At 40.1% G+C, this 20,732-nt stretch overlaps 1 protein-coding gene across 3 annotated transcripts in view; it reads right to left on the bottom strand.

Annotated features, from left to right (window-relative positions):
* Positions 1-668: 668 nt before the first annotated feature.
* Positions 669-20,732, bottom strand: part of TOM1L1 (target of myb1 like 1 membrane trafficking protein) — a 31,640-nt gene continuing 11,576 nt past the window's right edge. For all 3 annotated transcript variants that reach the window (XM_039390330.1, XM_039390331.1, XM_027749871.2), the window contains 12 exons: positions 14,926-15,075; positions 14,367-14,486; positions 12,733-12,837; positions 12,026-12,142; positions 8,945-9,078; positions 6,472-6,532; positions 4,966-5,083; positions 4,111-4,207; positions 3,557-3,617; positions 2,602-2,686; positions 2,245-2,317; positions 669-1,805 (listed from right to left, as the gene is read on the bottom strand). In XM_039390330.1, coding sequence (XP_039246264.1) covers positions 1,742-1,805; positions 2,245-2,317; positions 2,602-2,686; positions 3,557-3,617; positions 4,111-4,207; positions 4,966-5,083; positions 6,472-6,532; positions 8,945-9,078; positions 12,026-12,142; positions 12,733-12,837; positions 14,367-14,486; positions 14,926-15,066 — 1,176 coding nt within the window. In that variant the 5' untranslated portion in view covers positions 15,067-15,075 and the 3' untranslated portion in view covers positions 669-1,741. The remainder of the gene's footprint in view (positions 1,806-2,244; positions 2,318-2,601; positions 2,687-3,556; positions 3,618-4,110; positions 4,208-4,965; positions 5,084-6,471; positions 6,533-8,944; positions 9,079-12,025; positions 12,143-12,732; positions 12,838-14,366; positions 14,487-14,925; positions 15,076-20,732) is intronic.

The following is a 20,732-nucleotide window of genomic DNA, read 5'->3' on the forward strand; positions in this document are numbered from 1 at the left end:
AAAAAATTCTTACCTGGGTTGACTTTAGTCCATTGTCTTTTTGAAAGCTGAACTGATCAGGGCAGTTCTCCACACATTCCTTTGTTCTGGCCACCTGCTTCAGAAGGAAAGGAACATCCCCCTGGCAAGTGCCAGTTCCTTAAAAATGCAGGTTCTCCCCTCGAGTTTGAAAACCCAAGTTTGCAGATACTGAGCACGTTCCAACTGTAAAACAAGCTCTGTAAGCTCGGTAATTAGCCAGTTCCCTTTCATTTATCTGTGACCATTTTGCTGCTTTAAATACATGAAGGTTCAGTCAGCAATCATCCATTACGGATTACCACACTGAAATAGCCCTTTTTGATTTGTTACCCATCAGTGTGTGAGTTTTGCCAATACAAGTAAGCTGTAGGGAAAAAATTGATCCACCTCAAATCCTATTTTCAGCTGTTTGCTCAGGCTGCTGCAAATAATACAAGAGAAATTAGAGTAAAACAACTTGCCTTTTCACCTCAGCTTACAAAAACCCCAAACTTGTGTTTTGGATAGAAGCAAGGTGTTCTAAAGGTCCTGCAGCAACATTGCTGACTATGCAGTGACACACCACAGATTTACACTAAAATACTTCCAAAACCACCTACATTTGGTGTTTCAGGGAATACACAAATATGCAAAAACTCAGAAACAACGAGAGTTAGCTTCTCAGTAAGCATTTGCCTTTATTTGGAATTTTATGCTACAAAAATTGCAAAACCAGCTGAGAACTTATCCCTTAAACAGTTAACATAAGGAATGTTTAAAATGCAGTATTTCACAAAAAATTAGCTTATCTGCTATGAACATGAACTATGTCCTCAAATTTTATATCAACTATAAATTCAGAGAACTATACCTGTTAAAGTGCATAGTTTACATTCAGCATTAAAATAGATAAGGCACTGTAATTATTAAAAGATAAAACTGTTATTAACAGGGTTAAACAACTTAATTAAAGTAAATGGATAACTACTGCTCATCTGCATTGTAGATAATTAATTTTTCCTTCACCAGAACAATCTCTGCAGGGCAGGAACATTGAGAGAAATAATTGATCCCCCTTCAATATTTACTGAGTAAATAAAAGCAACAACAACAACAACATAGGAACAGGCAGTTTTTTTCTGTTCTGTTAATCGTGGATGACAGCACCTCGTGTCCCAGCTTTGGTTCTCTATGTTGGGGGATTTTAGGAAGGAAATAAAAAAAAAAAAAAAAGAAAATGTGTATTCAGGATATGATTGTAGAAAAATAACACTGTGTCTTCAGATCTCTCCGAAGAGGCCCAATTTTAGAAAGAAGTCCTGTATATCAAAACCCCCTTATAAATTTCCAGGGAGGTGAACACAGAGAGCAGTGAGGCCAAAACAGAAACTGGATTCTGCAGTTTTCGTAAATGTAGCGTCCTTTTTGTTTACTTGTGTCAGGTGTCAAGTGTTACCTCCTACACAGGTGAATTTAGAAGTCATATTTTAAAGCCCCCCCCCCCAAATACCTCAAAATAACCATGCAAGTCACCGTGAAGAATACACAGCTGAACATTTAGGACAAATTGTCAAGGTGTTAGATCCAACTAACTCTTCAGCTTGCACACAGCTTAGTACTCCAATACTAATTATTTGTTGTGCCCAAACCTCTTGTGTTATTCACTTGTAGGTTACAGGAAGCGCTGCACAGGACCAGCACCAGAGAATAACGTGGTCAGGACAAGACTCCCCCTCCACCCTCAGCAGTCTGTGCTCTTTTTAACGTCTGTCTTCAGCACATCATCGATTTCTTCATAAATAGCTCTGAAAGAGGAGGAATTACATCACAGGTGTTTCCTTTGGACAGAAGGCACCAGTGCAAAGCTGTCCGAGCACGGACTGCCAAGGGTTTGTGGTGTTGCCTCAGAGTGGTTGCAGGATGCCCAGGTTTCCATGGAAACCAAGAGGCAGCCCTGTGGTGCTGCTCTGATTAGACAGTTAATGAGATACCTCTGGACATTGTCACTTCTGATGAAACAAGTTTGGGAGCAGGACTGCGAAAAGCAAATGGCAAGTGTACCACCATGCAATTACTGCACTAATTAAAATTAAACAATGAAAGCTCTGTTGAGGTTTTTCTGCCTCAGAATTCAATGGTTCCTTGGAAATAAGTTTTGTATAGATGGCTCTATTTTTTTTTTTTTTTTTTTTGCAATTTGGCAGATAAGAAAACTGTATTCTGTCTGGCTTAAAAGTTACTTACTCAGTGGGAGCCAAGGGATCAAATTCCATTATCTCATAGTAATGAGGTGATTGTGACTTGTTCTTTGATGCAGCTGAAGAATAAAGACAGGCAGATACGTTCAGATTTAAATGACAGTGAAAAGCATATTTACTGCATGTTACTTTTAGTGTCCTCCTGAAAGGAGCAGATTATCTGCTATGGATCCAGCTGCTTTAAATACCAAAATGGATAGACTCTAAGAGAAGCCATGAGCAATATGAGAGTTTGTCATTGATTGTTGCTGCCCATAGACTTAAGCAATCATTAAGTAAAGGCCTTAAGTTCTAACAAGAAAAATAAATCTCTCTGAAACAGGTGGTTTGCAGTACTTGTTACCTGCTGGTGATGGTCCATTCAATGGTGTCTGTCCAGCCTTCACATTTATTGGGTTCAGAGGCACTGGGCTTAAAAGAGTTGCCAGCTAAGGATATCAAGCAAAACCATGCTTAAACAAGTTGTTCTATGAGAACCAGTTTGATTTAACTTATATAACTGCTGGCTTATCTTTACTCTCAGACTGTTGCAGCTGAAGTTCTAAGGTCAACAGTTAACAAGCCAATTAATCTCCATTCCCCACACAAACTTTGAAGCATCTTTTAGTGTTATCTGTAACACATTTATATCATTTACTTCTGTGTAATTTGTTACACTGCACAGACTCTAAGACTGGCTCTTATTTGCAGTTTAAAATAAGGACTATACATATGTGTCTGGGGGCTGCTTCTCATCTTTTCTATTTCATGCTGCCTACCACAGAACAGTATTCAAATTCATACCATTACCTCAAAGCCCCTTCATGTTCTTTGCATTCCTTCTGTCATGGCTGTTTCTCTGCACATGGCATTTGCCTTACACTGCACTCAGGGTTTAAGTGTTTGATTTTTTTGGTGAGCTGTGTTTCTGGGGTTTGCCTTTTTTTATATTTCTTTTTTTTTTTTTTTTTTAATATCTTATTTGGTACAGGAAATACATCAGAGTAACATCATGGCAATAGGAGGAGAGCTCAGCTTGCTTCACATAGCAACAAACACAAATAATAGAGCAACTGCTTTCTGCAAACTCCCCTGGGATTGTGCTGGACCCAAGGAAAGATTCTTTCATATTAGCACCCGTGGTATCACAAGAGGAAAGCTGACCTGGTCACCAAGCACAGTGTTCCCTGATGTATGGAGGAGGACCAGAGAACAGATCTTTTGTATCCCATTTGGAAGCAGTCAGGGTACATCCAAACAGTTCTCACTTTGACAGCTGCCAGACAAGAATGATTATCCTGAACATGAGCATTACTCACATTGCTATAGGTATGTCCAGCTGGGCTGTTCACATTATGGTTTTGTGCTTCAGTTGCAAATCTAGGAGAGAGTAATATGTGGAAAGTAACTAAGAAATGATCAAAACTGCATAATCCAATTATCATTTTTTTTTGCTGGTCTGTCTTCCCTGTATGTCACAACTGAGAGCAGCACAGGCAGGTGGGCCAGTGTCCCATTCAACAAGGACACCTCTCCTACCTTAAACTCTTTTACTGACCTGTTTCATGTTTCTGCCTTTCCCTGCAGCACTCCAGCAGAAAGTCACAGATATCTCAAGTATATTTTGCCTGTCAAGATACATCTCTCTCTATAACTAAACAGTGCTGCCACAATAGTGTATTTTGAGCTTGTTTAGCAATGTCTAGCACACAGGTATTTTTCATTTGTGTAAAAGCAGTAAATCTGTGTCCTCAGACCTTTTTATACTGATTAATATTGATTAATTATATTATATTGATTAATTGAATTACAGAGTACTAATACCTCTGAGGATCTGTTATCTGCTCCCATTCCTTGATAAGAGACTACTCACGGGGATTGCTGAGCTTTTGTAGGAGTTGCTGAATCCAGCTGTGGATAAATTGATGGATGATGCCTGTTTTTATCTTCAGGGTGGGCAGATATGCCATCTGAAATTCAAAACAATAATTAATGATCACTTAAACATTATTAAGCTGATGTTAGTTCCTTTGAACACTGTAAGAGTAAAGTTTTGTTTGGAAGGCCTATAAAGAGTCTGAAGTGAATTGCTGTTTATCACATGAAAGGCAAAATTTTAATAACTCTGAGAAGTAATAGATCCAAGACATTTATCTCCTTAAAATACCAGAACAACATCAGTAGTGCTCTACATGGTAGATACCACTTGAAGCTCTTTTCGCTATTTCTAAAAGATTAAAATGGAATTCTAGGCATTTATTCCTGGGGGGACATGCACACCTTTAACTTTAGTATATGGACTTTCTTAGAGTGGGTAAAAGAGGGGCTTCTACAAACAGTAATTCAGGGCACCTGAAGCCAAGTCTTTCTAACACCAAGTGCCTCCTGAAAAAACTCTGGATATGTTTCTTTCTTCCAAGCCTTCCAAGAACAAGCAACTCCCAGACTGTTTTACAGGCCTCACTGGAGTAGAAAACAGAGCATGTTCTACTACTCAAATGTACATAACAGGGGAAAAAGATTATTGCTTCCCCCGTAAACAAATTACAGGGAACCTTATACTACCTAACATTTTTTTCCCTAGGTAACCATATCAATTCTCCTTTTAAGAAGATTTAAGGAGCATCCTTGAAGTTTCTTGCAAGAAACTTCTTGACTCCTCCACTAAGCTCTTGGTGGCTTGTTTTAGGAAAGCAGGCTGCAAGGGAAAGGGATTTTTACCACTTACTAGGGCCTGAAGGAGCCACTGCAGAGTCAGCCTGCACCACTGCTGCCACAGGAGGTGGAGAATCTATGGAGAGGCCAAGTAGATCACTTGAGGGAGCAGATGGCTGTTTCCTGTACAGCTTAACATTTAAAAAAGGGTAAGTTATTTTACGGTTTTTTTTTTTTGGTACATTTTTTTTTTTAAGGAACTTGTATAGATTTTAAAACGTTGTTATTTTCACAGAACACAAACTTTTAAAATCTTAATATTAAAAATTGGCAAGTATGAGAGAAGATCAGGACTCTGTGTGTGTGTGTGTGTGAAATATAGCCAATGAAATAAAAAATGCATTCCAGAAAAAAATCAGTTTCAAAAGATAAAGAAAACCAGTTCTAATGCAGAAAACAGAAAGGACTCGGTTCTAAAAAGCCACTGTGAACTTGTTTAGATACAGTTTGATATCGATCTTCTGAGCAATCCTGTACAATTATTATCATGCTACTTATTTATGATACTTAGATTTATTACATTCTTAGGAGATTGATTTTTTTTCTGTCCTGTATTGGATAGGAGAAGTTCAAAATCGCAACAATATTTCCTAGGACCCAAAAAAGGGTTCCCTTTGTTCCTCCTGTGAATGTGTTGGCATTAAAAATGTAGCCAACCAAAGCTCTAATAAAACCACATGCTTGAATCATACAGGTTTGGTCACACCAGATGAAAATTAAATAATTAAAGATGATGCATTTTAAACTCAGAGACTCCTGAATAATATAAAAATGCACAGAGAGCACCATTTGGACTATTAATTAATCCAATAGTGCATCCATCAAGCAAAAGCATCCACCTACATAACCAGTCTGTAGTAATAGTGACTTTTCAAGGAAAACAAGAACATCTTCTACCTTTCTTTAATAATTGTCAGCAGTATTTCAGCGTTCATAATGCATTTTCATGTTGAGTCCTAGACTACACAATTATGGCTTAGCAGAAGCTGAAACATGTGCAAAACTACTTTGGGCAATATAATTAACAGCCATAATTATCAATCAATAAAGGATAGTCATTAAAGATTTGCATTATTCACAATTCAGAAAAAGCTTTGAGTCAGGAAAAAAACCCATCAGCAACAGCGAATTCTGATAGTGCAAAGCATTTCAGTTCATAAATTCTTAACAGAGAGCAAATGAAAAGAAACATTATGGTTTCTCATTTTGTGTATGGCAGATAATTGTGCTTAGCTGGAGAGGTAATAAACCAGCATTTGAATAGACCTCTCTCTCTCTCATTTTTCCTGACCAAGCTTCCATTTCGGATTTGACATTTTTTTGTATTTTAATTACATGAATTTGCATGTAATTCTGCAAGTGAAACTTTAGAAAATCAGGAAGAGTAGTATCAGCGTGTTGTCTCCTGTGCCTCTCAACTAGAGAATATAATTCTGCATGTATCAAAAGGGTATTTTTCACAACAAAAAGAAAAAGGAATGTTTGCAGCCCTGCAGTTGATGAGTTCATCCATAATTACCTCTTCACGTTCACGTTGTATTCTCTGGTTCTCCAGAAAACGAACTCTGTTTCGAGAGAACCTGTTGAAGTTGCAGAGTTAAATGTTCATTCTTACATTTCTGTGATGCTATTCGTAACATGAAACTGGTTCTAAATAAAGTTTGATTATCAAAAGACTCCAGAGGCACCAAACAAGCACTACAGGTGGTGTCCCTGGGCACTTGTCCCTGCACAGGCAGTGTGATTCCCCTTCCAGGGCTGTGTTCCTGGGATCACCTGCACTAACACCACCTGGTTTATTCCTGGGCTCACATTTGGAGACAGTCCTCTGTTTGTTCCAAAACACAACCAAGGCACAGCTGACAATGGTTTGCCCGAGTTCATGCCAGATAGGTGACTATGAACACACACTGCACCAAATCTGGCTCCTCCTGATGAGAACACTCTTCCAACCGAGCCCCAGGAAACCTTCTGGGCAGCTCCCTGCCTTCCCTCGTGCCATCCCAGGGCAAACCACGTGCCTATTCTGGCACACAGCCCTCTCACTAGTTCAGAAATTTGAAATAATTTTTTTAAAAAAGGAAACAAACAAGAAAAAAATCTACCTGCATAAATGTGTGTGTACTACGAGTGACAACAGTGCTACTGTGGGTCCAGAGGAGACCCAGGCAAGTGACATTCAGCATCCAGAAGGTCACTCTGGTTCAGCACCAAGAGCCCTGAGTGACACAGGCATGAGACTGTCTACACTGTTCAGTGTTACTGTACCAGTGAGGCCCAGAAAGAGAACACAGATGAACAGAGGAACAGAAGGAAAAAGCCTTTCCAACTGCAGACCACAAAATGTTTCTCTGAAATCCAGGAAGGACAGAGAAGCTACAGACACTAGAGGGAAGCACTGTTACACACAAGAGCCCTTTGTTGCACAACGGAGATTGCTCCGGATTTAATTTGGATTCTACATTAATAATGAGAAACAGAGAATGCAGCACGACTTGTCCTCAAACAATACCCACAGTATGAAACAGATGCAGCTCGTTAAAATCAGTTTGCCCTTTGCACATCTCATTGTTCAGGGGGAGAGCCAAAGGACAAATCTGCAACACAAAATTAACTAAATACATTTTCATACTTTATCAGCTCCGAAGTGCAATGGATCTGCACCCAGGAAGACTCATTACATATAAACCATAACATTACAGTATTAGAATGCAGTATTTTCTGTCCAGTTTCATAATGGCAAATTAATTAGTCCTTCAACCACCAGGTCTTTCATAAGGCATTTGTTAAATTATACCCACAAGCTTCTATTCACAGTTCAAGAGATTCCTGGCCTTGCCAGTATTCATCAGTTATAACAAAAATGTAAGCCCACCTCTGACATCAGTGGATTTACAAATGCTGAACAGAATTCCTTTTTTGCTTTTAAAACGAAAAACTTCTTCAAGCAAGAAGTGAGAACACAGTTCTTTCAAGGCAATTGCTGTAAATTATGGTAACAGTACTGCAGACATAAGATTTAGGGATAAATGAATAAATGACAACTAAACGTTGCCAAGATTAGGCCCAAAGTTTGGGCCCATGACACTTAGAAGAATTAGTGATATTTTCAGTGCAGCATTTGGAAGAGGATTAAAAAGAAAAGATGACTGAATTCTATAAATCTGCCAAATTTAATCATGAACCATTGCACTTTAATGATTTCTAGAACATTTCTTAGCCATGGAAGAGATCAACTACTTAAGATGGAATGGTAGCTCCTATTAAATCTGAATACTCTCCATGAGTGCACTCATGTGATATTTTGGGGGCTAACACTGGAATTTTGAGTTTAACAATAATTTCAGTTTTGCTGGCATCTACTCATGCTACCAATGCCATAACAGACAAACACCCAGGATGTCAACAGGAGCCCTGCAGTGCTTTCATGTGTGAAAGAAAGAAACATTTTCTGCTGTAAGACAAGCAGAACAGTCTGTTTCAATCCAGCTGAGAACAGCAAGTGACTCTCTTAGGTGTGCAATGAGGCAGAATGCTGCTCCATGGCCAGTTCCTGCAGTAAAGCTGTCAAAGTTGCTTAGAAAGGAGAACAGCTATTCCTTCCTGAAAGCACAGACACTTAACAGAGATAAGGACCATCACCAGCACCAAAGGTTTTGCAGCAGGCTGATGACAAATTCACTGGGCACTCCCAAAAAGGAGTGTCAAATTCCAAAATGAATCCCGTTTGTGTGCCTCCATCTGATTACTGTCTGTGCTGTAAACTCCTTTTACTCCATTCTAATGGTTTTCTAACTACCTTCCTGAACCACTTTTGGAGTGTTTAGAAGAAGGCAAATATATAACTTTCTCTTTTTGCAATCATGTTTCTTTTCAGGATATAAGGATAAAATCAGTCCCATGTGGAGGATCAACACCAGGGACCATCTGTCCACTGAGTGCACTTAATTCAGTTAGGATTCCAAATGTGAGGAGAGAGACCCTGTACTTACCTTTCATGTCCCAGGAGGACATTATTCAGATCTTCATTTACTTGTATTAACTCAACTATCACATCTTCATTCTCCACTGTCACCAACAATTCCATGATCCTCTCCTGCATCATCCGACAGGTCTTATACAGTTTCTGCCCGAGGCAAGGGAAGAAAAATAAATAAATAAATTGTAACTGTGATCTCTCAGTTTGTCAGTTCTGGAGATGAATGATAAGACACTCGAGCATTGCAGACTCACAGGCAATATTCCTTAATTTACACAAACCACATGTGCTATTTGCTTGAATTGCAAATGGCACAATGTTCATGTGTTTGACCTCTGCAGTGCAGGTTCACAACTCCCACCACCACAGCCAGCACTCCTACCCAACCCCTACCTCTTGACCCATCTTCGTTTCTGAAGATATATCTGTCTCTAAAGTCTAAATTACACATTGCAAAATAACACAGATCCCTCTGGGTGATGTAGAGCAAATGTGATTTGATTCTGCTTGAAGCTGATTAAACTCAGCAGGATGCTTGGATGTAATCCTGTTCAGTGTCTGCTTGAAGAAAAGACAATAGTGACCTGAAGGTCAGAAGTGACACAAGTCTCCAGCTCTAACTATTCCTCTGAGTGGGGAAGTCTGGATGCATTTCACCTATGCACTTTTGAGAAAGTAACACAAACCTTACAGAACCACTTGATGGGAGAATTATGAGGGTTCATCAAGCAGAACTTTGCATTATTACCAGTTGAAATGGAACACAGTTTGTTTATATTACTCTCCTCTGTAGAGCTGTGCATGTTCAAAGAAACAAATTCTTTAGCAACAGGAACTTTAACTCAGCCAACATTTTTTTTCCCCTTCATTTGCAAATGCTGGCTGGCTCCACTTAAAGAAACAAAAAAAGGTGGGGGGAAATCACTTTATTTGCACACTGCTATCCAGAAATTTCTCTGGTATTATTTTCAAAGTGATCTGATTTTTCCTCAAAAAACCACATACTTCACGGAGATAAATTACTTATGTAAAAAGAAAATTTGCACCCCTTTGCCAAATCTGTGTCAGGATTACAGAGTGCTGTACTTTTCAGTACTGTATCTTCATAGCCCAGGATAAAATGCACAAAAACCTATTCAGCTTAATGTCTGTAATTAAATTTAAAACCTTTCAGACTCCACACTTTACTACCTGATCAGCATTTAAAAAACATATATTTCTTATGGCTCCATTACACAAGCAGACTGGCTCCTTTGCAAGCATCAATAATCAAAAGAGAAGGAAATTGAGACTCTCATTTCAGGCATGGTTCTGCCAGGCTTTGCTCCTCGTGCACTCTCCTTTTTTGAAAAACTGGAGTTTTACAATGAAGGAGCAGCAGCTGGAATAACAATCATCAGTGATTCCCATACATTTGTGCTAATTCTTACCAGCTGCTGCTCTGGACCCACATTCCTGCACGTTCATCCAGTATATCTATTCACTATCCAGTACAAAAGTTTGTGACTCTTCTTGGCTGACACTGAGCTATTCTTTAACTACTATTATTGGCCAGCACATTATTTCAAGTAAGATCTGATATCTTAAGCCTTGTCCAAAACAGGGTGGAGAAAGGGAGGAGCCTGGCCACTAATGAAGATAAAGAACTGAAAACATGTTGCACTGATCAAGCTCACCCTGTTTTAGCACTTATTGGGAGACTCCAGGTAGTCAAAAGGACTGAAATCAGTGTCTCCAACTCACTCAAAGCCTGAACAAGCAGCTCCTTTAATAAAGGACTTTGTTGTCTGACAACAAAAGCCTAATCCAAGCAAACCAGGTAGTGCCACAAACAAAAGGGAACATTAAACACTGTTCAAGGAACAGGGTGGCCCTGCTTGATGCTTTATTCCACTCCAGGCACAGGGGAAAAAGAACGGAAAGAACAACAGTGAAAGGAATGAGTTTTCAGTCCCTCTCCCACATATGGGAACTCCACACCCTGTCCTCAACCTTTTGCCAACAATTTTATTACTGGGAGTGTCAATAGGAATCCACTGGTTTACTGTGGGCAACTGAATCTGTGCACCCACATGCAGAAGGGCCACAGCAGGAGACAGGAAAGGAGAGACATATTTTTCCTGTTTCATAACCAGAAACATTTACCCTGTCATGGACTGGACAGAGGTGGCCAAGCAGATTAAACCCCTGTATTCTCAACAGCACTCAATAAGGGTTCCTTGCAAAGGAAAATTTCTACACTGGGCAGAAGAAGTGCACTCAAGGCTTGCAAAAATTAGATTAGTTATCCAAAACATTTAATGCTGTAAAACTGCTAAAAATGCATCCTCATCATAGAAGTTTGAAGGTAAGTTTAGAAACAGAAGGATGTGATAAAAGCTTTTCAAGCTCTTGCACACAGTATGGAACAGAAAAACTTCCATTGACATAGGTCACTACTGAAATGCTAAAGTAATACTGTATTTTTAATTTCTAAAATAGAAACCACAGCATAAGCAAGCAGAAGAAATGATGTCACAGAAGGAACATCTGCACGTTCACTGTCGAATCCGAACTGGACTATCGCAATACAATTCCTTCAGGCTACACTTTGGGAGCACGTGGATTCACCTGTAGCACAGCAAGCTCCCAGTCTCTGAGGTCAAGCCAATGCTTCATATTCCTCACTGGCCTTCAGTCTGCCTCCAAGGTACTGGTAATAACAAAGGGAGCACTGAAAACTGCAGGACGGATACGAGAGCGAGACAGTGTCATCACCTGTTTTCCCACAAGGCAACTGCGTTCTACTGGAATGTTCTCTGGGCTGTTTGACAGAACATGCTTAACAGAGAACGCTCCATTATGAAATTCCTTTGCCCTTGGAATTCCCTAGAGCTTAAATTTGCATTGCAAGCTGTATTGTCTTTTCCTGACTATCTCGATGTCAGGGGCAGGTGAAGGAGACAAAAGAAAAGCTGAGCAAAAACCAGAGATTGAAACCTGTTGATGGATTCCATTTGTCAGTTCGAATCCAGATGTTAAAAGAAAGGATGCAGCATATTTTAAAATCAGCTTTAACCAAATCAACATGCCCCACCAATGAATTATCATATACCTGTAAAAGATTCATATCATCTGGATTTTCAGAGCCAGGAGCATTTTCTTTTAATATCGATGACATGACTCTCACGTTCATTTTTGCCATATCCAGTTCACTGTACAGTTTCCCAACCTGTTGAATTCAATAGGAGAATATCGTGTAGGTGAGCAGATAAAGCAGAATAATTCTTACCCCTAATACATACTTTCTTCCCCATTAGGTATAATATGAGCCTAATTAGCATTATTTTACTCCAGTGACATGCCATGAAAATGAATGGAATTAGCTCAGCTTTTATATGTGTAATCAAACTAAGATCCAAACCTGATAGCACCACTTGTTTTCCTTGCAGCTAATCCTTCTCACTAATGTCACTCTTACTCCTTTTAGTTAGCTACAGGGAGGCAGGAACAGAAGTGAACTGTCCTTTCCTTCCTGCTTTTCAGAACAATCTTTTCACACAAGCCTTATGTAGAAGTAAGTTTGGCTTTCTCACCCACCTTTGAAGTAGTTTTTATCAATCTGCATAGCAGCATTGTAAGACATGACTAGATATTCACACACTTGAGTAAATGATTCCAGGAACCCAAACCCATGAATTTAGAGCTGTATCCCTTGATCTGATGGTCCCTTCAGCGGCCTGAGCACCCAGGCTGCTGGAGTCACACATTAACAGCACGTTTCAAGTGGACCTGCCCTGCTCTAAACCTGTAGTACTGCACCTGCTCTGGAGTCAACAACAGCGTTGGGCCCGTGGGAAGAGGCAGGAAGGAACGTTTGGCAGGACAAGCAGAGGAGGGTGATGACTTTGTAGAAGACCGAGGTGTCTGTGGAAAGACAAAAGAGCAGAGCTCGGGTTGAACAAAGGAACTGGTGCAGACATCCTGCTGAGAGAGGATCATCCCTGTCAGACCAGACAACTGGGCAGCAGCTTTCTCATAATCAGTGCCCCCAGGGAATTTGTTGAGCAAGGTCTGTTGACAAAAATAAATCTAATGGCTGTTTTGTCATGAAATGAGGCTTGGAATTCAGGTATCTTTGGAAAGGGCTTGCAAGTAAATTCCATCACAGGATAAAGTGGAAATGGCTAAAGAACGAGCCATCCAACAGCCAAGAGTCCCTCCCAAAGTGCCACTGCAGTTTTACAGGGAAGGACAGTTTAGAATGAGATCACACTTGGAAGCAGTAGCAAGGCTGGGGGGTTGAGTCTGGGGCTCTGCAGAAGGTGAACAACAAAAGCCTTCTGGATTGAAAAGCTGGAACACTCTGCCTGCAGAAAGCTTCACCTGCATTGTATTTGATCTGACTGCTAAAAAAACCCCCCAGATCCAAACCCAGCCAGCAAAGGAATACACAGTACAGGTCCTTCACTTCCTAGAGACTGAGGTAAAAACTCTGGTCAGGTCTGCTGTTGCTGAGATCAACAGAAGGTTTGCCAGATTTTAACTGTCAAATACACACGGTTGACAAAATAATCTCTGCTGTACTTGGTGAGGAAAATAAATTATTGTCTATTGAGAGCATTCTTCACACAGCTTGGTCAAACAACCTTAAAATACATAAGCTTTTGTGCACTCCACTATTCAGCCATCAAATCAAACTCAGGATAAATCTGAGTTATTCCTGTCTGCACTGATTATAGGCATCTAGGTCTATATTGCAAGGTTTCACCCTGCAGTGGATAGCTTTCACACTGCTCAAAACTCTTGTGAAAGCTCTTATAATAGAATAAAAAAACAGGAAAAAAGGGCTTTAAAACATGTACTGTATTTCCAGCTGATGTCCAATGCTCAAGCCATACTTCTATTTAATGTTCTAGATGCTACACAGTCCTACCTATCACACAGGCTTAAATAACAATTATTGTGTATGGACTGTGAAAACAGCTGGAGAGATATAAAGATAATAGTCTTTTTTATAGTTCTACAACTCTTGATTTAAGGATAGATGATGCTCGTGTTCTGAACAGTATGTGTTTTTGTGAAAACCTTACTCATGTTTGTTGAGGCTTTCAGAAGCTGACAAGTTTGGAGCACTCAGCACTCTTTTTTTTTTAAAGTAAACAGCATGGCCAAATCTTTGAAAGTCCCAAGACAGAGATGCTTCATTTTTGAGAACATATCCACTGATCTGTGGTTGGAAATAAAATAAACTATTATATAGGTCAGGTTTCTTTGTTGTTATCTTAGCTGTTATAATTGAAACCGATTCCTGCTCACGTGCTTAAGTAGGTTTGTCATATTCTGCCCTGGAGCATTTTAATAAAAAAAAATCCCAAACCAAACACACCTTCTTTGTCTGCAGAGCTCAAACAATTAATATATCCTGCTCTTGAAGTATCCTTGTATATCCTCACCTTAGGTCCACCACTGTTGGTGTGAGGGGATGGAAACTCCACTCCTTTCTTCAGCAATTCCAGGTAAACTTCTTTTACTTCACTCACATCCACCATTCCTTGCAAACCTCGGGCCCACGTCTAGTGTTGAAATGTCAGGAACAAAACAGTGACAGAAATGGTCAGTCAGTGGGTCAGACAAATGCTTCTAAAATGTGTCGTCCTAAAGACAGGTCATTCCCTACATCCACCCTGGATGGCTCCATTCAAAGCAGCAGCAACCACAACAGCTCCAGAGTTACCTCTCATCCTTCTGGCTGAGTGCAGCCACAGTCACAGCACGTGCACAGACTGGGAAGGGAATAGAAAAGGTGGAGGTTTTCCAGTTGTCTGCCTTTGTCTTCCAGTCTGTGCTACTCCTGTGTGAAGCAGCAGCAGCAAGAACAAGGTCTGCTCTAGGAAGAGGTTCCCAGGACACGTTATGGTACAGAAACGGGCTGCACCATGAAATGTTTCCCATATAGCAGAGACACCATGAGCACTTACATGCTCTATAGACTAGTTTGCTCTATAGACTCACCATGATATAGGTCAAGATTTTCTCCTGCATGTCAATTGGCAGATTGTATCTTGGGTTCAGTAATTTCACCAGCTTGTCTTTGCAGAAATCTTTCTTCACAACTAAAGACTGGAATCTTGGGCCACAGTTCTCCATACACATGTCAAGCAGCTGCACACACAAAAATCCTTCTGTTACACAGAGACCGGGGAAAAAACCCACAACTTGACTGTTTTTGTTTCCTTTTGTTTAATTTGTTTTAAGGGGTTATGAGGATTAGCAGGAATGAACAGATTATTGCAAGTCACTGTGTGCTCTGTTATACCTGTGCAGTACAAAGGAGATGTGTCAGCCACAGTTCAACTATTTTTAACAGAGAAGTGTGGTCACACTTGTTTCCATGTCATAGCAGTAACTGAACATACAGTACCTTAACAGCAAGAAATCTATCCAAAGCTTAAAAAGATTACTTGTACAGACTTAGCAATAGAATTCATCCACTGCCTAGCACATAGGTCTGACAGATTCTGAAGAACTCTGCAAAAGAAGAAAATCACATCACTAAATGCCTCTCTTCTAATCTGCCCTGTAAGTGAGAGACTAATGATAAAATAGAAGAGAACAAAATCAACAGCTCAGAGCACAGTTTCTTCATGCTTTTCAAAGGTCACAATCATTTGAAACAGAAGAGCTGAAATGTTCCAATTGTCACATTCACCTTCATGAAGTCTACTTCCAAAACTCTGCTTGAAATGCTCGGAGTAGGATCCCTGTAAGCCACATATCTGCCCTATCAAACACAGCAGCATGAGGTGGTGACAGAATGCTTCTCTCCCTTGTACATTTGGAGGTGGCCAACTACCATTCCCATTTTGCAGAAGAGATATCAAAAGCTGCCACTCCATCCCAGTCACCTGAGATCAGGCCAATACAAGTCTTGATGGGAAACTGGAGTCAATCAGATTGGATCCAGAATCAGGAAAAATGGTCACCCTCCTGTGCTTCTTGCTCTTCAACTGCAGCTTCCCTTTCCCTCCCAGTGTAAGAGGGAAGGTGAGAAGGTGAAAGCAAAGGGTTGACATTAACAAAAGGCTGCAAAATTTCATGGGTTTCCAGAGAAAACTTCCCCTGAATCATGTAACAGACAGGACATATTCTCAAAAGGATAAACATATTTTAAGGCATGATAATGTAATCTTGATAAAAGTAGGTTAAATATACTTTCCTATTCACAGCAGACTATATTTGACTAAGTGAAATCATTTTAGTAACTCATTTTCTAGCCTCAGGACTTGGGGATTTTTCTCTCAGTGTGATCATGAATTTACAGGAGAACAGGTTTAATACCAGAAGAAAATACATTGCCAAAATGAAAACAGGGTAGAACAAAGAGACTCTGGCAGACTGCTGTGCAAAAAACTAACTGAAAGATAATTACAAAAAAAATCTTGGCTAGAAACATTATTTTTCATAGAGACTACATGAAACATATGCTAATAAGCCAAGTTATTTGCCTGTGCAGTACTTCAAAGATGGTCTGTGTAAAATATTTTCAACCCAGTGCATGGGAAATTTGGTATGCTACTCCCTATTATTAATTCCCTGCTTAAGGGACTGGGTATTTACCCACTGAATGAAAGTACTGAACTAATGGGCTGGATCCTCCACTCAATTATGCCAGTCCAGCCCACTCAGAGAGAAACTAAGCTGGTATGAGAAAAAGAAGAATTTGACTCAATTATTTTTAACTGGACCATTCATGAACAAGCCACTTTCATGCTAATAACACCTTTCATTAGAATTTCAATACGGGTATTTATTGTGCAAATAGGACTTCACCATCCCAGGGAGCTCCACTGGAAGGAATAGATCCAAGGTGGCCAAGTCAGCTACTGCTCCACATAGCACAGTGGAATCTCAACAGAAACGTGTTTTAATAACAAAACTGGCGAATTAATTTCAACCAAACTTCCTGTAAGTGACAGACTGGATATGAGAAGGGTTGGAATGGACAGAGAGGCTGTTCCAGGCTCACTGATACCAGAGGAGATCTGCACTGAGCAAAAAAGGGAGAAACCTGTGTAATCCCAGCCTTCTGGCTGGAATCAGAATCACAGAACTAATGCGGTAAAAGGCATCTACAGAGAGGTGAAGCCAAACTGTAAAGCACAAACAAAAAAAGGGAGAAGTTGGTGAGTACAGCAGAAAGTCAACTACATTCCTTATCAGTAGAGACCTCACTCAGAATTCCAGAAGATTTGCTGCTCATCTAAAGCAGCCAGGAATGGTCCATAAAGCTGTAAGGAATGGTTGCAGTGTGTGATGGACACTTGTCAGACCTAAGGTCAACACAAGAAAACACAGGTGAACTGTTCGCTTCTTCGCATTTCTGACTCAAAGGGAACAAGCCATTAATCCATCTCCAGGATTACACTGTATGAACACACACTGATGTCTCCCCAGAAGAGTTTTTGAACAGCAAGATGCTATTTCCAAGGCCAGCACTTAAAACAAACCGGTATGAGCAGCTCTCTCAGCTGCCATTCCCCAATTACAGTGCAGGGGCTATGCACACTTTACCAAGATTCAGCATTTCAAAAATATTCCATTTTCAGAAGTCTTCACTTTTTCAAATTTCACATTTCAATGTCCCACTCAACGTCCTTTTCTTTTCTTCTTTGCCCATGTATACCACGAAGTATAATAAAATGGACTAGGACTGTTTTGATTGAGGAGCTGGAAGGCTCTCTCATGTTTTTGTTTTTTAGATCCTCTGCTCTGTGACATGTTAATTTAACAAAGTAAAATCTGAAGGCCACATTTGCCATGCTAAATTTTTTTGTACATCTAGAAAATTACAGACTATTGAAAGGAAAAGCAGAAATATTCTTAGAAAAAAATCCTCCAAAATTTAAATCTTGCCAATCATACAATCACAGAATGGTTTCACTTGGAAGGGACCTTAAAGATCAACTAGTTCCAATGCTCTTGCCATGGGCAGAGAGATAATTCACTAGATCAGGTTGCTAAGGGCCCCATACAACTTGGTCTTGAACACTTCCAGGGATGGGACATTCCCAATTTCACTGGGAAAATGACTCCCTTTAAAACATTTCCCAACAATGTAATGCAGAAATGAAACAACAATCTTAAATTTCTGCCCACTGCTTTGAATGTAAGAGTGTGTGTGTGGACACGGGCACAGAGAGGGACACATTTAATGTGAGATTTAATGCGACAACTGAACAGGTACCCCAGTGTTCACCACATAAACAGACTTAAGGTATCCAAAGTCTATCAGTAATAAAAAGTCAAGTAACACACACACACACTTGGTTGGATTCCAGCCTGAAAGTTCTAATCCTCTTCCCTCTGATTGCACAATCTCCACTGCCAAGCCTCGGTGTTATCAAAGGCTGGGCATGGAGCAACTTCATGGCCTGACACACATAAACCTCCTTTCACATGACTTCACAGGTAAATTCTGCAGCTCAGAGCACATGAAACCAAGCACATTATAGAGCTGGCACTCACCCTTCTTCCTCCAAATAAATAAATATGCACTTATGAGCCAGGAGAAGGAAGACACAGCTGAGATTTAACACGTCTCAATAACATAATCAGGGCTAACACGTGCAGTTGTGCTGCTTTGATGAAGACACACTTCATTCTGTGCTCCTTAAGCAGCTTCATAAGAAAGATTAAATTCTAGGATTTCAAGGTTGAGCAGAGAGAAGTGGATCAAAGCGTCTTTCAAAAGAAATGAGATTTGTAGATCCTTCTTAATTTTACCTAATGTGGGTAAGATGTTGAATCCCAAAGGCTGGAGGACCACATTTACTACAGGAAATACAGGCACTCATAGTTCATAAAAAAAAAAGAGTCCTTATTTTTGCAAAAATCTGGGAGGAAAACAACTTTATGAGATGAGAGTTGCACTAGGAGGGAAGGGCTTCTGTTTCAGAAATTGAAAATTATTTCTGTTTTTCCCTTTGCAATGATTTGCTGTTGTAATCTAAGCATTTCAAAATGGGAAACAGGAACAATTTCATTAAGGCAATTAAGAAGATAAAAATAGAAGATATAACACACAGGAAGAGTGATTTGGGAACAAAGTTAAAAGCCACACGTGGCCAACAGTGGGGTCATTAAAGGAAAGGTTTCACACGTGCTAAACTGATGGCAGTACTGGTAAAAAACCAAAAAGGAAAGAAGTCAGGGGCAGAGGGAGAAGCAAAGGATAGAAGATCTTACATAAGAACTAAAGCTGAAAGAGAGTTAAAGGAAAGGCTGTAACTTATTTAAATTAAAAAAAAAAAAGGAAAAAATATTGAGGAACACAGGGAGGAGAAATCTGCAGAAAGAAAACAGAAGCTGGGCCAAAAGGATGCAACTGCCTGACAGGCACAGGTAACACTTGCACATGTGTGTGGGTGAGAACAGACAGGGAGAAAGGGGCCTGGGATGGTACAGAGACTGAGAGTGTTGAACTGCAATCCCAGCTGAACCCAACACTCCTCCTGCGAGCAAATGCAGTGAGCTTCCAGGTCAAAGTGATAAAGTTCTTCCCTGGATACACCTGAAACAAGATCCTTCTCCCATTTTTACGTCCTCAAAGGCTGAGCTATAATGTCACCTTGGGTATATCTGCACTGTAAACACCCAAGGAACGGCTCCCAAACCTAAACACTGGGTTATCAAAATTGACTGTGTCAGATACCCAGAGCAGGACCTTGGTGCACAAGGACTGCACCAAGGACTGGAGGGGAAGGAAAGCAGAGCTGATACAGGGATGGCAAGTACAGTGGAAACCCAGTGTTTCTGTTATGCAAACACAGAAAACACACACACAAACGTGACTCACGAGACAGTGGAGGAGGAAGCCAGGAAAGAAGTGAGGAAATGGAACCAGCTGCAGGTATAAATTGACATGTTAAATACATTTATCTGCATCTCTAACTTGTCAGGAGACACTTGGGCAATTGCTAAGCGACCTACAATTCCACACTGTCCATCACTGATCTTCCTTAATCACTTCTCAGCACATGTTGATGTAGATAATGATTTTGCACAACAAATACCAAAGCCATGAGTAATGGTAGTCAGTGTGATGCAGACAGGCCCCTACAACCTCAAAAAAGGAAATGCTGAAAATAGTTTTAGACAATTAACAAAAGACAAAAGTCTCCAATAACTTAAAACACAAATGATATGATTCTTCTCACAGTTGCACTATTGTTAGCCAAGAGCAAGTCAAGTCAGAAACTCAGGACTTATGACAACATTAAGAACTTCCTGCTGCTGCCTACATTACCAGTGTAGTGGAAAACAGAACTGCATTAACAAACTCCAGTAAATCTTAAATTGACTGAAATGACACCTCCCCAAACACCCAGGCAGTTTAGAAACACTGTCAGGTTTTGGAAGCCAGATTATGTCAAGTGAGAATCTTTCCAGTCACTACAACCTTCAGTCATAACATCTGGATTTCACATGGCTTATCCTGTCTCTTGCTCATTGTTGCTACCTTTTCATGCAAGTTTCTCATTTATAAGTGATAACATTAATTTTTACAAAGCAGTTATCACACATTCCACCATGCTGCACACTGTGCTTAGTTTAACTAAGATCAGTACCACAAGGTGAGTAATAGAATGGTCAAATGTAGCTTTTATGTAATAACCCAACCTCCATGTCTTTCACAAACAGGTGGGGCACTCACAGAGGGACAGTCACTAGAGTAAATAAGAGCTATACTACTTCCACATAGTACAAATCTTAAAAAAAAACCCAACCAAACAAAACCACAACAATAAATGTCAGAATTT

Source organism: Pipra filicauda, unplaced genomic scaffold (assembly GCF_003945595.2).
Source record: "Pipra filicauda isolate LSUMZ 115617 unplaced genomic scaffold, ASM394559v2 scaffold80_size11013439_pilon, whole genome shotgun sequence".
In the NCBI taxonomy this organism is placed as follows: Eukaryota; Metazoa; Chordata; class Aves; order Passeriformes; family Pipridae; genus Pipra; species Pipra filicauda.